Raw genomic sequence first — 12,500 nt, forward strand, 5'->3', positions numbered from 1 at the left:
ACTACTACTACTACTACTACTACTACTGCTACTACCAATTCCACTACAAAGACAACAACAATAACAATTACTATAACAACAAGAACCACCACCACCACCACCAACAACAACAACAACAACATCACTTGGATACAGTAAAACATGGAAGGAAATGAATGATGATGGTGATGACAAGGTGTGCCAAGGTGTTCTGGCGGGGAGGTGTTGCTGGTGTGGTGGGGAGGTAAGAAGGGGGAGGTGTTTATAAGGGGTGAAGTGTTGGTTGTAGAAGGAAGGGAAACGGCAGGGAGAGGGTAACAGTGGGAGGTGGGAGCTGGTTATGGGAGGAATGAATGGGGAGGGGTAGGAGTAAGAGGAGGAAGAGAAGGAGGAGGAGGAGGAGGAGGAAATAATATATGCTTAGAGAGAGAGAGAGAGAGAGAGAGAGAGAAACCCAGAAATGGAAGAAGGGATGAAGAAATAATAGAAAAATTCCAAAAGGAAGGAAAAGAAGTAAATAAAAAACCTAAGAAGAGAGATAGAATAGAAAAGATAGAAATAAATAACGGGAAAAGAAGAGGAAATGCAAAAAATAAATAGAAATAACAAGACTATTGTATGGAGGAGGAGAAGGAGGAAGAGGAAGAGGAAGAGGAGGCAAAGCTATGAGTTAGTGTGTAAGTGAGAAGAAGTGTTTTTGGGTGTAGGGAAGAAGGAGGAGGCGAAGAAGAAGAAGAAGGAGGAGGAGAAGGAGAATGAAAAGTGTTTGTGTATAAAAGAGGAGGAGCAGGACGAGTAAGGAGGTGGAGGAGGAGGAGGACAGAGAAGAAAAGAAGTAAATGTCAAGAGATAGAAGAAAAAGTGATGACGTTTAAGAGGAGGAGGAGGAGGAAAGAAGTAATAAAAGAAGAATAGACGCGTGAAGAGACATAGGAATATGAAGAAGAGGATAAAGAAAAAGAAGAAAAGAAAAAAAAAAGAGAAAAGGAAAGATTACAAGCATGGTGTGGAAATTAGAAGAGGAGGAAGAAGAGGCGATGAAGGAGAATGAGGAGGAGGAGGAGGAAGAAGAAGAGGAGAAGGAAAGAAGTAATAGAAAAACGTAAACTTGAAAACGAATAAAAACAAAACAAAGAAGATAACAAGAAAAATAAGAAAAGACAAGATGAAAAGAGAAAAACCAGAAAGAAAAGGAGAGATTGCCAAAAAAACAAGAGGAGGAGGAGGAGTTGTAAAAGCAGGAGCAGGAGGAGGAGCAGGACACAGGTGCAGGAGAAGTAGAGTTGTGACAGCACCAATCCTTACTATTATGACAGATGGTAGAGGAGTCCGGCCCGAGTCTTCTATTTACTGACGACCCTTGCTACCCACGCACTCCTCCTCCTCCTCCTCCTCCTCCTCCTCCTCCTCCTCCTCGTTCTCGGAGTTTAATACGCGTCTGTCATCATCAAGACTCATGTGAAAATTGTTGTGGATCATCTAAGGGCGTGACAGCAAGGAGGAGGAGGAGGAGGAGGAGGAGGGGCCAGGGCTGAACCTTCCTCGCTGACTTAGTAATAGAATAGTAGAGACGTCATGCAGTGCCTCGGCCAACACACACACACACACACACACACACACACACACACACACACACACACACATTATACCTGCCTTCGTGTGTGTGTGTGTGTGTGTGTGTGTGTGTGTGTGTGTGAACTGATGGATGACAGGTGTTGCGTTAATGTGTGTGTGTGTGTGTGTGTGTGTGTGTGTGTGTGTGTCGTGAGGGGCTTGTCAAGGGGGCGAACAGAAAGAGAGAGAGAGAGAGAGAGAGAGAGAGAGCAAAGAAGGGAAGAGAGGAAGGGAGAATGGGTGGGGTGGAGGAAGGAAGGGGAGGAAGAGGGAGAGTGGGAGAGGGAGGGAGAGTAAAGGGAGAGTCGTCTAGCCAGGAAGTCACAACAATGTTAGGGAGATGTAGGGAGGGAGGGAGAGGAGGGGGGAGAGGTATACAAGAGGCAGAGAGGGAGAGAGAGAGGGGAAGGGAGGGGAGTATGAACAAGGTGGAGGAGGGCTCTCAAGAAAGGAGGAGGAGGAGAGGAGGTGGAAACTGCACGTCCAAGTGGAGGAGGAAGCTAAACAATGATGTCTAATAGCAGGAGGAGGAGGAGGAAGAAAAGATAACAGGAGGTAAAAAGAAAATGAGGAAAGGAAATGAAATGGCAGAGAATAAATGGGGAAGAGATGGGAAACAAGAAGATACAATGAGAGAGAGAGAGAGAGAGAGAGAGAGAGAGAGAGAGAGAGAGAGAGAGAGAGAGAGAGAGAGAGAGGCAACGAAACAATATCAAGACAAAACAATAAAACGAACCCATGAGAAAAGAGAGAGAGAGAGAGAGAGAGAGAGAGAGAGAGAGAGAGAGAGAGAGAGAGAGAGAAAAACAGAGACGAAAAAGGTGAAGAATAAAACGAAAGAGAAGAGACGAGAAGGAAGATAGGGAAGATAGGAAGGAAGGAACAGGTTATGGATGCTGGGGTTGGAGATGCAGGCAGGGACGGGAGGGTGGAAGGTGGGTGGAGGTGGATCAGATGGGTTGGAGTGGGTGAGGTGGGTGGGCGGGCATAAACCAGGTTGCTGACAGGTAGGCAGGCAGGTAAGCTATTTTAATTGGGTGGATCCCGTAGACGCGGTAATATATTGCAGAGAGAGAGAGAGAGAGAGAGAGAGAGAGAGTGGATGCTGAACAAAAGCGGGTCGTGTGATGTTTGAGTGTGTGATAAATAGGTTTTCATACAGAGTGATTTGTATCTATCGTAGGAAATTGTAGCACGCTAATCCCACGTCCCTGTTACTTGACCGACACCCACACACTCACACCTACGCCATCTCTAGCACCACACATGCTCGCACACTGCCCTATAATCTATATACCCAGGGGAGTTTAAATCCTTAGCTTCAGTATCTAAACCATTGCTTGTGCTATTTTGTTCCTTAGAGGTGGTGTTAATTCATTGTGGTGGTGGTGGTGGTGTTGGTGTTAATGCGTTATAAATATCGTGGTGTGGTGATGTGGTGTTATTTTTCCTATGCGTAGGGTGGTGGTGGTGGTGGTGTTAATGTGTTATACGTATCGTGGTGTGGTGATGTGGTGTTATTTTTTTATACGTAGGTGGTGGTGGTGGTGGTGGGTGTTAATGTGTTGTAAGTCTGCTGGTGTGGTGATGTGGTGTTAATTTTTCTATGCGTACGGTGGTGGTGGTGGTGGTGTGGTTGGTGGTGTTAATGTGTTATACGTATCATGGTGTGATGATGTGGTGTTAATCTGGTGGTATTTATTTCACTTGGTATGTGTATATTATGGTGCATCAGTTTCTCATATGGCTGATTCTCTTCATTAAATCATCTAGCATTGTTAACCTTATGACTTACATGCACCATAACTTAAACTGAAAAACTCGTCAACTCATTACGTCTCTTTCACTCCTTGTGTGTTTATGGTCCATGAAACCTAACACGTGTCTTGAGCACCGAACATTACTCAGTTTCTTTTTCCTAACCTAACTTAACCTAACCTAACTTTGTCCTGACCTAACGTAACCTAAACAAACCTTAACCCTAATGAGTCTTAAGCACCGAATATATCTCCTTTTTTTTTTCTTAACCTAACCTATATTTGACCTAACCTAACCTAGCCTGATGTGATTTAAAGTGCTTGTTCATTCACACCACACAGCCACAGCATTGAGTAAGTGTTGAGTATTCTGTGTGGTGTGTGGTGTGTGGTGTTCTGTGTTTGTGAAGCAAGGAAGGAAGAGGTATTGAGTTTTTGTTATTCTTTTCTTTTTATGGAGTTGTGTTTGTTAGGGAAATCATTTGAACACTGGAAATAAAAGGATGTTGTGTTTGGTTTGATATGTTTCTAGTGTGTGTTCATTCGTGCTACGTGTTTTCAGCTTCTCTGCTTATTCTCATTGTTATTCTTACTTCATTATTCAACGTCCTTCACTTCTCTTTACATTCTCCCGTTTCTCCATGAATTGTTTCCTTATCTTTGCCTTGTTTTCCTCTTTCCTAATTTCCACATGTTTTTTTTTTTTTTTCGCTCCGTCCATTTACACACAATCTCTCTCTCTCTCTCTCTCTCTCTCTCTCTCTCTCTCTCTCTCTCTCTCTCTCTCTCTCTCTCTCTCTCTCTCTCTCTCTCTCTCTCTCTTACGTCCACCCTCAGGCTCCACATCCTCCTTCCACCCAAACATGCAGTCTCCACCCCTGGCTTTCTCCACCTACTCCACCGCTCCCCCAACCCTCCACACAAGCTCGTATTAATCATGTGGGGTAATAGTGGTGATAGTGATGGTGGTGAAGGTGGTTGTGGTTCTTGTAAGTGTGGTAGAGGCACTGCAGGTGGTGGTGGTGATGATGTAGGTGTATAGTGCAGTTCTTTGTGAGTGTGTGTTCAGGTGTGCTCTCGTTGTTATCCTGGCGTATCAACAGGTGTGGAGCGGCTCAGGTGTGGTGATGGGTACAGGTGTTTTCAATAGAAGGAGTGGAGGGAATAGGAGGAGGAGCAAGAGGAAGAAGAGGAGGAGCAGCAGAGGAGGAAAAAATCTCTACAATAATGGTGTGCAAGTCACTCTTACTGTGGTTGTGGTGGTGGTGGTGATGGTGGTGATGGTGGTGGTGGTGGTATAAGTAAAGTTTTATGAGTATCTTTAATCTGTGGTTTTCGTGCTTAGTGTGTGTGTGTGTGTGTGTGTGTGTGTGTGTGTGTGTGTGTGTGTTAGGGAAAGCGTCATAAGATAAGAGGCAAGGCAGTAGATTTATGATGTTGATGGTGGTGACTGGTGGTGATGGTGGTGACCTTGTATACCCCTGCTGTTGCTGTGCTTGGTAATGGTGATATGGTTGTGATGAGAGTGGTGAGATGCAGGATACGTTCTGGTAGTGATGCCGGTGGTGGTGATAGTGGCAATGAAAATCCTAGTCATCACCATAATCCTAACCCCGTCATTATCCTCCCCTCTCGTCATGCAGTACACGTGAAGATACGTAGTAGTAGTGGTGGTGGGGGGGGGGTAGGATGGGATGGTAACTTTTCCATTCCTAAGTATACGCGTTAAAAAACATCACGTAAAAAGCCGGTCTTGATATTCCTCTTCCATTCAGATAAGATGACTTGCTGTCCACGCCGCGGGCCCCAACCCTAACCACCTAACCACCACTGTGCTTCCCCGCTTCCCTGCTTCCCCTCCTCGCATCCTCATCTCCTACTCTTACCTCCCCCCTCTTTTATTTCCCCAACTGTGTCAATCGGCGCCGACACACACACACACACACACACACACGGGGATGGAAGTTCAAGTCGGTGCCGCTTTGAGGTGAAAACCAGGTGGATTTAAAATTTTACCTCTAAACCTACCGCCAACAAACTGACCTTTTTCTCTCCTCTTTCATCCCTCCTTCTGCTTCCTTCATTCCTTTGCTGCTACCACCACGACTCTCTCTCTCTCTCTCTCTCTCTCTCTCTCTCTCTCTCTCTCTCTCTCTGGATTAATAAGAGGGAAAAAACACACTTCCTTTGTTTCACCTCCATTTTTATCAGTTTCGGGAAGTGAACTGCATACAACACCACCTCCTCCTCTTCCTGCTCCTCCTCCTCCTCCTCCTCCTCCTCCTCCTCCTCCTCCTCCTCCTCCTCCTCCTCCTCCTCCTGCAGAATATATTTGTCGCAAGTGTTATTGTTGATATTTATTTTGTCAAGGTCTTTGTGATGAGGAGAGTGATAGCTGAAGCGGATATGGTAGCGGTGGTGGTGGTAGTGATAGTGGTGGTGGTGGTGGTGGTGGTGGTGGTGGTGATAGTGGTGGTGGTGGTGACAAAGAACAAAACAACAACGCCACCACCAGTCCCTGCATGCATTACATTGCCACGCCAAACCCAAAACAATAATGGAAAGAGAGAGAGAGAGAGAGAGAGAGAGAGAGAGAGAGAGAGAGAGAGAGAGCAACAAACTGAATTAAACCTACCCTAATCTAGCTAAAAAAAAAAAAATCTTCACTGGAACATGAAATAGGAAAAAGATAGAGCAAGAGAGAGAGAGAGAGAGAGAGAGAGCGCTGGATATTAATATTTCAATATGAAGAAGAGTGGAAAAAAGAAATGAACAAAAACACGAGGATAAGAACTAAAAACCGGAATTCTTATCTTGAGGTTTGAAGAGAAGAGAGCAAAAGAAGAAGAAGAAGAAGAGGATGAAGAGAAGTACATAACAAAATGCCGAAGAGGAAACTGAAGAACAAGTACAATAGGAAAAGAAGGTGAATGAGAAAATAAGAATATAGAAAAAGAGTGTAGATGGAAACTAAGATAAAGACGATAGCGAAGAAGAAGAAGGAGAAGGAGAAGAAGAAGAAGAAGAAGAAGAAGAAAAAAGAAAAAGAATGTAGACAGAAACTAAGATAATGACGATAACGAAGAAGAAGAAGAAGGAGTAGGAGAAGAAGAAGAAGAAGAAGAAGAAGAAGAAGAAGAAACAAAATGAAAAGAAAAAGAGGATGAGCAAGAAGTTTGTGTGGCAGAAACATGTCTTGCCTTACATCTCAAAGAAGATATTACGAAAAAAAAAGAAGAAAAAAAGTCGAACCGAACGATCTCGTGAATAGATGAGTGTTGATGACAAGAAGAAAACGACTAGGCGTGTATTTTGTTCCTTATTTATTTTCTTATGTAACTTTCGGTATCAAGAAGAAGAGGAGGGAGAGTAGGAGATTCTGAATGTTTTACCTCATACATGCAGTCTCTCTCTCTCTCTCTCTCTCTCTCTCTCTCTCTCTCTCTCTCTCTCTCTCTCTCTCTCTCTCTTGCTGTTTTTTTTCTCTTTAATATTGCAGTGAAGGAACGTTTTTCATTTAGGTTTAGTTTTTATTTAGTTAGTTGCTCTACATCTCTCTCTCTCTCTCTCTCTCTCTCTCTCTCTCTCTCTCTCTCTCTCTCTCTCTCTCTCTCTCTCAGGCATAGGATGACGCAAAAAGGAAAAATTCTTAATGAAAAAGAAGAAAGTTGAGAGTTCGTGGTTCGAATCAAATGTCATTAGTATCCGGTTAGAAAGAGAGAGAGAGAGAGAGAGAGAGAGAGAGAGAGAGAGAGAGAGAGAGAGAGAACAGCCAGCTAAATTAAACCTAACGTAACAAAAAAATCATTGGAACAAAAGAGAAAAATAGCAGAGAGAGAGAGAGAGAGAGAGAGAGATTAGGCCATGAAAGACGTGTCCCTCCGTAGCCTCAGTAATGGCGGGTTTGTGACGCCAATGTATTCTCACCCCAGTAATTTAAGTTCCTCGTCAAATGCTGCACCTCCTCTCTCTCTGTCTCTCCTCTCCTCTCTTCTCCTCGCCCCAAGCACTGCACCTCCCCAACCACCCCCAGACCACGGTGCACGGTGCCTTTATGTTACACCAATCACCTCACCTCTCTCCAGTGCTTCTCGAGTCCTGGTTATGGGAAGTGTTCTGATATCACGTTTTCTTTTCGTATTTTTTTTCTTTTTTTTTTTTTTTTGCTGTTTATTTCTGTTTCCCTTAGTTAATGGGTGTTTTTTTTTTTTCTCTCGAGGGGGTTACTGGTGTTTAAGTTATGTTGTATTATTTTTTTCTTCTCTTCTTTCTCGCTCTTGTTCTCTCTCTCTCTACCGCTCTTGTTCTCTCTCTCTATAGCTCTTGTTCTCTCTCTCTATAGCTCTTGTTCTCTCTCTCTCTATAGCTCTTGTTCTCTCTTTCTATCGCTCTTGTTCTCTCTCTCTCTCTCTCTCTCTCTCTCTCTCTCTCTCTCTCTCTCTCTCTCTCTCTCTCTCTGTATGAGTGGTATATATATTCGTGTGTGTGTGTGTGTGTGTGTGTGTGTGTGTGTGTGTGTGTGTGTGTGTGTGTGTGTGTGTGTGTGTGTGTGTGTAAAAACTCGTAACACTACAATTATCTAACGCAAAATATTATGATACAGCAAAAGATTGTGCGTGTGCTTGCCTAAGCCGACTGGTTTTTCGCTCCCTCGCTAAATTCTTGTGTGATACAATGTAACCCACGCGTACACACACACACACACACACACACACACACACACACACACACACACACACACACACACACACACACACACACACATTCTTATTCCCTTTTACTTTTCAATATTTTAGTTTTTTTTTTTTTTTCTATTCAACGATTACTCTTTAACTCTTCAACCTCTTATAAATCCCTTTCTTTTGTCTTCATACAACAGAAGAAGCTTTTCCTCAACACAATACACCACAAACACACTTTTTATATCACTTATTGCACCACAAGCTATTCGTTTCACTTATACTTTTTCTTTCTTTCACTCAAACATTCCGGCGGGGTGGAAACTATGTAAGGAGGAAGAGGAAGAGGAAGAGGAAGAGGAGGAGGAGGAGGAGGAGGAGGAGGAGGACATCCCTACCCTCCGCTGAGGCTGGATGTGGCGGTAAAAATATCCCTTCTCCGTGCATGTTGGTGGAGGGCGCGGCCGGCGGTGAGGGAGGAAACTATGAGGAGTGGCGGGGAGAGGGGAGGAGGCGGGGAAGGAAGGAAGAGGCGGAGGAGGAGAGGGGAAGAGGGCACAGAGAGATGGTGGTTAGGGGAGGGAGTCAGGAGGAAGGAGGGGAAGGAAGGAAGGGGTGAAGGAAGAGGGGGAAGAGAAGAGTATGGGGAGGGAGGGGAGGCAGGAGGAAGACACACCTGCTTATTGTTCTTTATGCAGGATGGTACAAGGTCACCACACTGGCAATGATAGTGATGAAAATGATACAGGTAAACACGACGCTCCACGGGGCAGGTAATAATAATGTAAGGGCCTCACAATACCTGCCCGCCCAACACTTGCGGCAAAGACCGGCCAGAGTTTCATCGCGTTTCGGCAAATCACAATATTTTCGTGCGTTACCTCGGGGCGCTGGGGTGAGGCGTGCCCTGCCCCTGGAGAGTCCTGCGCCCCAGCAGGACGCCCAAGCTCCCCTGTGTCCTGGGCTTGGCGGGGATGTAAAGGATATATCACCTGGCTGGGGGAGAGGGGGAGGGGGCGGTCAGAATGGGCAAGCAATTAGTGGCGGACACCTGGGCAGGTAAGTGTGTACCCTGTGGTGGGCCGCCTGCCCGCCTCCACCTCCCCCTCGCCCCGTCGCCGCCGCCTCCACCACGTCGCCGTGGCACAACAACCACGGACCGAAACACGGTGCAAACTTATCGCGGCGTGGCTCGTCCCCGAGGATGGAGGTGGGCAGGGTGGGGGGGCGGTACTCACATATCTGTCGGACACGCCGGGCAGGGGCGGCAGCGGACAGTCCGCACAGCACAGGGTCGTGAGCACCACTGACGGCCGGGCCAGCCAGGCAGCCAGGCAGCGAGGGGCAGGCTGAGGGCGGGACGGCGGGACTGGTTGCCGGCGATTCCCCGACGAGCATGATGAAGGCCAGTCTCGCCGCCTCCCCTCTCACGCTCCTCTACCTTCCCGAGGACTCCTGATAAGGCCGGAAATATACCCTTCACGCTGACAACAGCGTGGCGTGGCGTGGCGGGCAGCGCCGCCCCCGCTCCCTGTCCCTACTGTCAGTCTCCTGCCGGTGTCTGCCCGCCCTCCCTGCGCCGCGACGCTGGCGTGTGGCGTGGTGCCCTCACTGTCCTACCGCCGCAGGTGTATGGGCGGGCGGACAGGAGGGGCTGCAGGGCGAGGGCTCTGACTGTCCCCTCCTTGCAGCAGAGACATGAGGAACAGCGGCAACAGCGGCAGGAGAACAACGGTTGCCTGCTGCACCATGATAATAAACACTTGTGGCCGGGCGGATGACTCGCCTTCTGGCTCAGCCTCACACACAATTACTTCATCAGCGCGCCGCCATTACCTCGGGACGGGGGTGAGGGACCAGGGACGGAGGGGGATGGGTGCGGGAGACTCTTCCAGGCTCAAGCTGGTGAAACACTTCCGCCACCACCACCATCACCACCACCACCACCATCACCACCGCCACCACCCACTCTTCTTCCCGCCCTGAGTCATGGACCCTCAAGTTATTGTTTATCCAGATCCCTCAAAGGCATTCGCTTGCCCCGGCTCGCCCTTACTCCTCCTCCTCCTCCTCCTCCTGCTCCTCCAGGCGAGCCATAAATATTGCCCCCACAGGCCCCTAAAGGCTCCCGGGGCGTCCCACTCCCTGACGTCACGCCGGTCAAGCAACACAAGAAGGGCAACGCGCTCCGGCAGGCAGTACTAACCTCCCACCCACCTCACCCCCGCCACACACATCATACTCCCTTGCCTATTCTCCCCCGCACCAGTTTTCCTTCTGTCCTCTCTGTCCTTTCTCCTTTCAGCCATTGCCTTTTGCCCTCCTTCATACCCTCTCTCTCTCTCTCTCTCTCTCTCTCTCTCTCTCTCTCTCTCTCTCTCTCTCTCTCTCTCTCTCTCTCTCTCTCTGCTGCTGCTTTGACGTCTTTCCATCCTTTTCTTTACGTACTTTCCTTCCCTTTCCTTCTTCACCCCTTCACCCCTTCACCCTGGTCTGCCCTCCCTCCCCTCATGTCCTTCACCTCCTCCCATCCCACAGCATCACCCCTTCATCTTCCACACGCAACATTTTTCCTTCCCTATTCCCCCATCATCCACCACCACCACCACCATCACCGCCACCACCACCACCACCACCACCACCACCACCTACAAGTACAATGTAAGTGAGCGAGAACAAGTTGGTTAATCTTCTCATTTAACTGTGCATTTAGTGTTAATGTCTCGTTGTGTTGCTGTGTTGGTGGTGCTGTGTCCTCCTCCTCCTCCTCCTCCTCCTCCTCCTCCTCCTCCTTCTCCTTCTTCTTCTTCGTCTTCGTCTTCGTCTTCGTCTTTGTCTTCGTCTTCGTCTTCATCTTCATCTTCATCTCTCTCTCTCTCTCTCTCTCTCTCTCTCTCTCTCTCTCTCTCTCTCTCTCTCTCTCTCTCTCTCTCTCTCTCTCTCTCTCTCTATTTTCTTCGTGTGGTCTTTTGCTTTATTTTCTTTTTTATCTTCTTTTTCTCTTTCTTTTTATGTTCCAGTGAAGAAATGTTTTTAGTAAGGTTAAGTTAGGTTCAATTTAGTTAGCTGCTCTACTCTCTCTCTCTCTCTCTCTCTCTCTCTCTCTCTCTCTCATGATGATGATGATGATAATAGTGGGGATGTTGGGGTAATCAGAGAGAGAGAGAGAGAGAGTTATCGCCTGAGGCACCAGCTGTAACCCTGCCTGTCAATCACCAATTACAATGCTCCCTTAACATTCTCTCTCTCTCTCTCTCTCTCTCTCTCTCTCTCTCTCTCTCTCTCTCTCTCTCTCTCTCTCTCTCTCTCTCTCTCTGGGACTGTTTCCTCGTTCAAAGTGATTCTCTCTCACTCATCCGAGGAGAAAAACTGGGAGGAGGAGGAGGAGGAGGAGGAGGAGGAGGAGGAGGAGGAGGAGAAGAAGAAGAAGGGTTGGTCGAGCAATGATTATATGACCCAGGCGTGACTTTGGTTATTATTATTATTATTATTATTATTATTATTATTATTATTATTTTCATCATCATTGTTGTTGTTGTTGTTGTTGATGTTTGTTTATTTATTTTAGCTATTATGTTCATATCTTTTATTATAATTTTGACTGTTTTATTCTGTTTCAACATTTCGACTATCATCATCATCATCATCATCATTATTATTATTATTATTATTATTATTATTATTATTATTATTATTATTATTATTATTATTCCTGTCCCTCTTCTTACTTGAAGGACAGCATAACTCTCCCCTCTTCCCCATCCCCTCCCCTTCCTTCCCCTTCCCTGTCCCATCCCAATCCTTGCCCCTCCCCTAGCTGCAGTCTCCCTCTATCTCCCCACGCCTCCCCAGCCTCCCTTCTTCTCAGCTCCCTCTCATTCTCCTTCAACATCTTCCAGCCCTCTCTCTCTCTCTCTCTCTCTCTCTCTCTCTCTCTCTCTCTCTCTCTCTCACTTTTTGATAGATTTCTCTTTTCTACATGTTTTTAATCTCTTGTTCATATTATTTCTCCTCCTCCTCCTCCTCCTCCTCCTCCTCCTCCTCCTCCTCCTCCTCCTCCTCCTCCTCCTCCTCCTCCTCCTCCTCCTCCTCCCTTCTCACTCTTGTCCCTCATCATAACTTTATCTCTCCCCAATTAACTCTCTCCCCTCTCCTTGCCTCCTCTCCCTCCTCTTCTTCCTCCTACTCTCCCTTCTCCTCCTTTCCCCTCTTGTCCCCGTCCTGACTTCTTGGTGACCCCCTCCTTTCTCTCTCTCTCTCTCTCTCTCTCTCTCTCTCTCTCTCTCTCTCTCTCTCTCTCTCTCTCTCTCTCTCTCTCTCTCTCTCTCTCTCTCAATTTATTTATCTCTTCCTCTTCCTCCTTTTTGTTCTTTTATTCTTTTTTCTTTTTCCTCCTCCTCCTCCTCCTCCTCCTCCTCCTCCTCCTCCTCCTCCTCCTCCTCTTCCTCCTCCTCCTCCTTTCGTTGCCTCT

At 47.0% G+C, this 12,500-nt stretch overlaps 2 protein-coding genes across 2 annotated transcripts in view; one reads left to right on the forward strand and one right to left on the reverse strand.

Annotated features, from left to right (window-relative positions):
- Positions 1-9,427, reverse strand: part of LOC123510364 — a 25,659-nt gene extending 16,232 nt beyond the window's left edge. Inside the window, exons 1-2 of the mRNA XM_045265458.1 lie at positions 9,081-9,427; positions 8,911-9,025 (exon numbers count right to left, since the gene is read on the reverse strand). Of these exons, the coding sequence (XP_045121393.1) occupies positions 8,911-9,025; positions 9,081-9,427 (462 nt within the window). The remainder of the gene's footprint in view (positions 1-8,910; positions 9,026-9,080) is intronic.
- A 1,065-nt stretch (positions 9,428-10,492) lies between these two features.
- Positions 10,493-12,500, forward strand: part of LOC123510186 (trichohyalin-like) — a 25,060-nt gene continuing 23,052 nt past the window's right edge. The window contains exon 1 of the mRNA XM_045265068.1: positions 10,493-10,690. The gene's annotated coding sequence lies outside the window, so the exon portion shown is untranslated. The remainder of the gene's footprint in view (positions 10,691-12,500) is intronic.

Source organism: Portunus trituberculatus, chromosome 28, assembly GCF_017591435.1.
Source record: "Portunus trituberculatus isolate SZX2019 chromosome 28, ASM1759143v1, whole genome shotgun sequence".
In the NCBI taxonomy this organism is placed as follows: Eukaryota; Metazoa; Arthropoda; class Malacostraca; order Decapoda; family Portunidae; genus Portunus; species Portunus trituberculatus.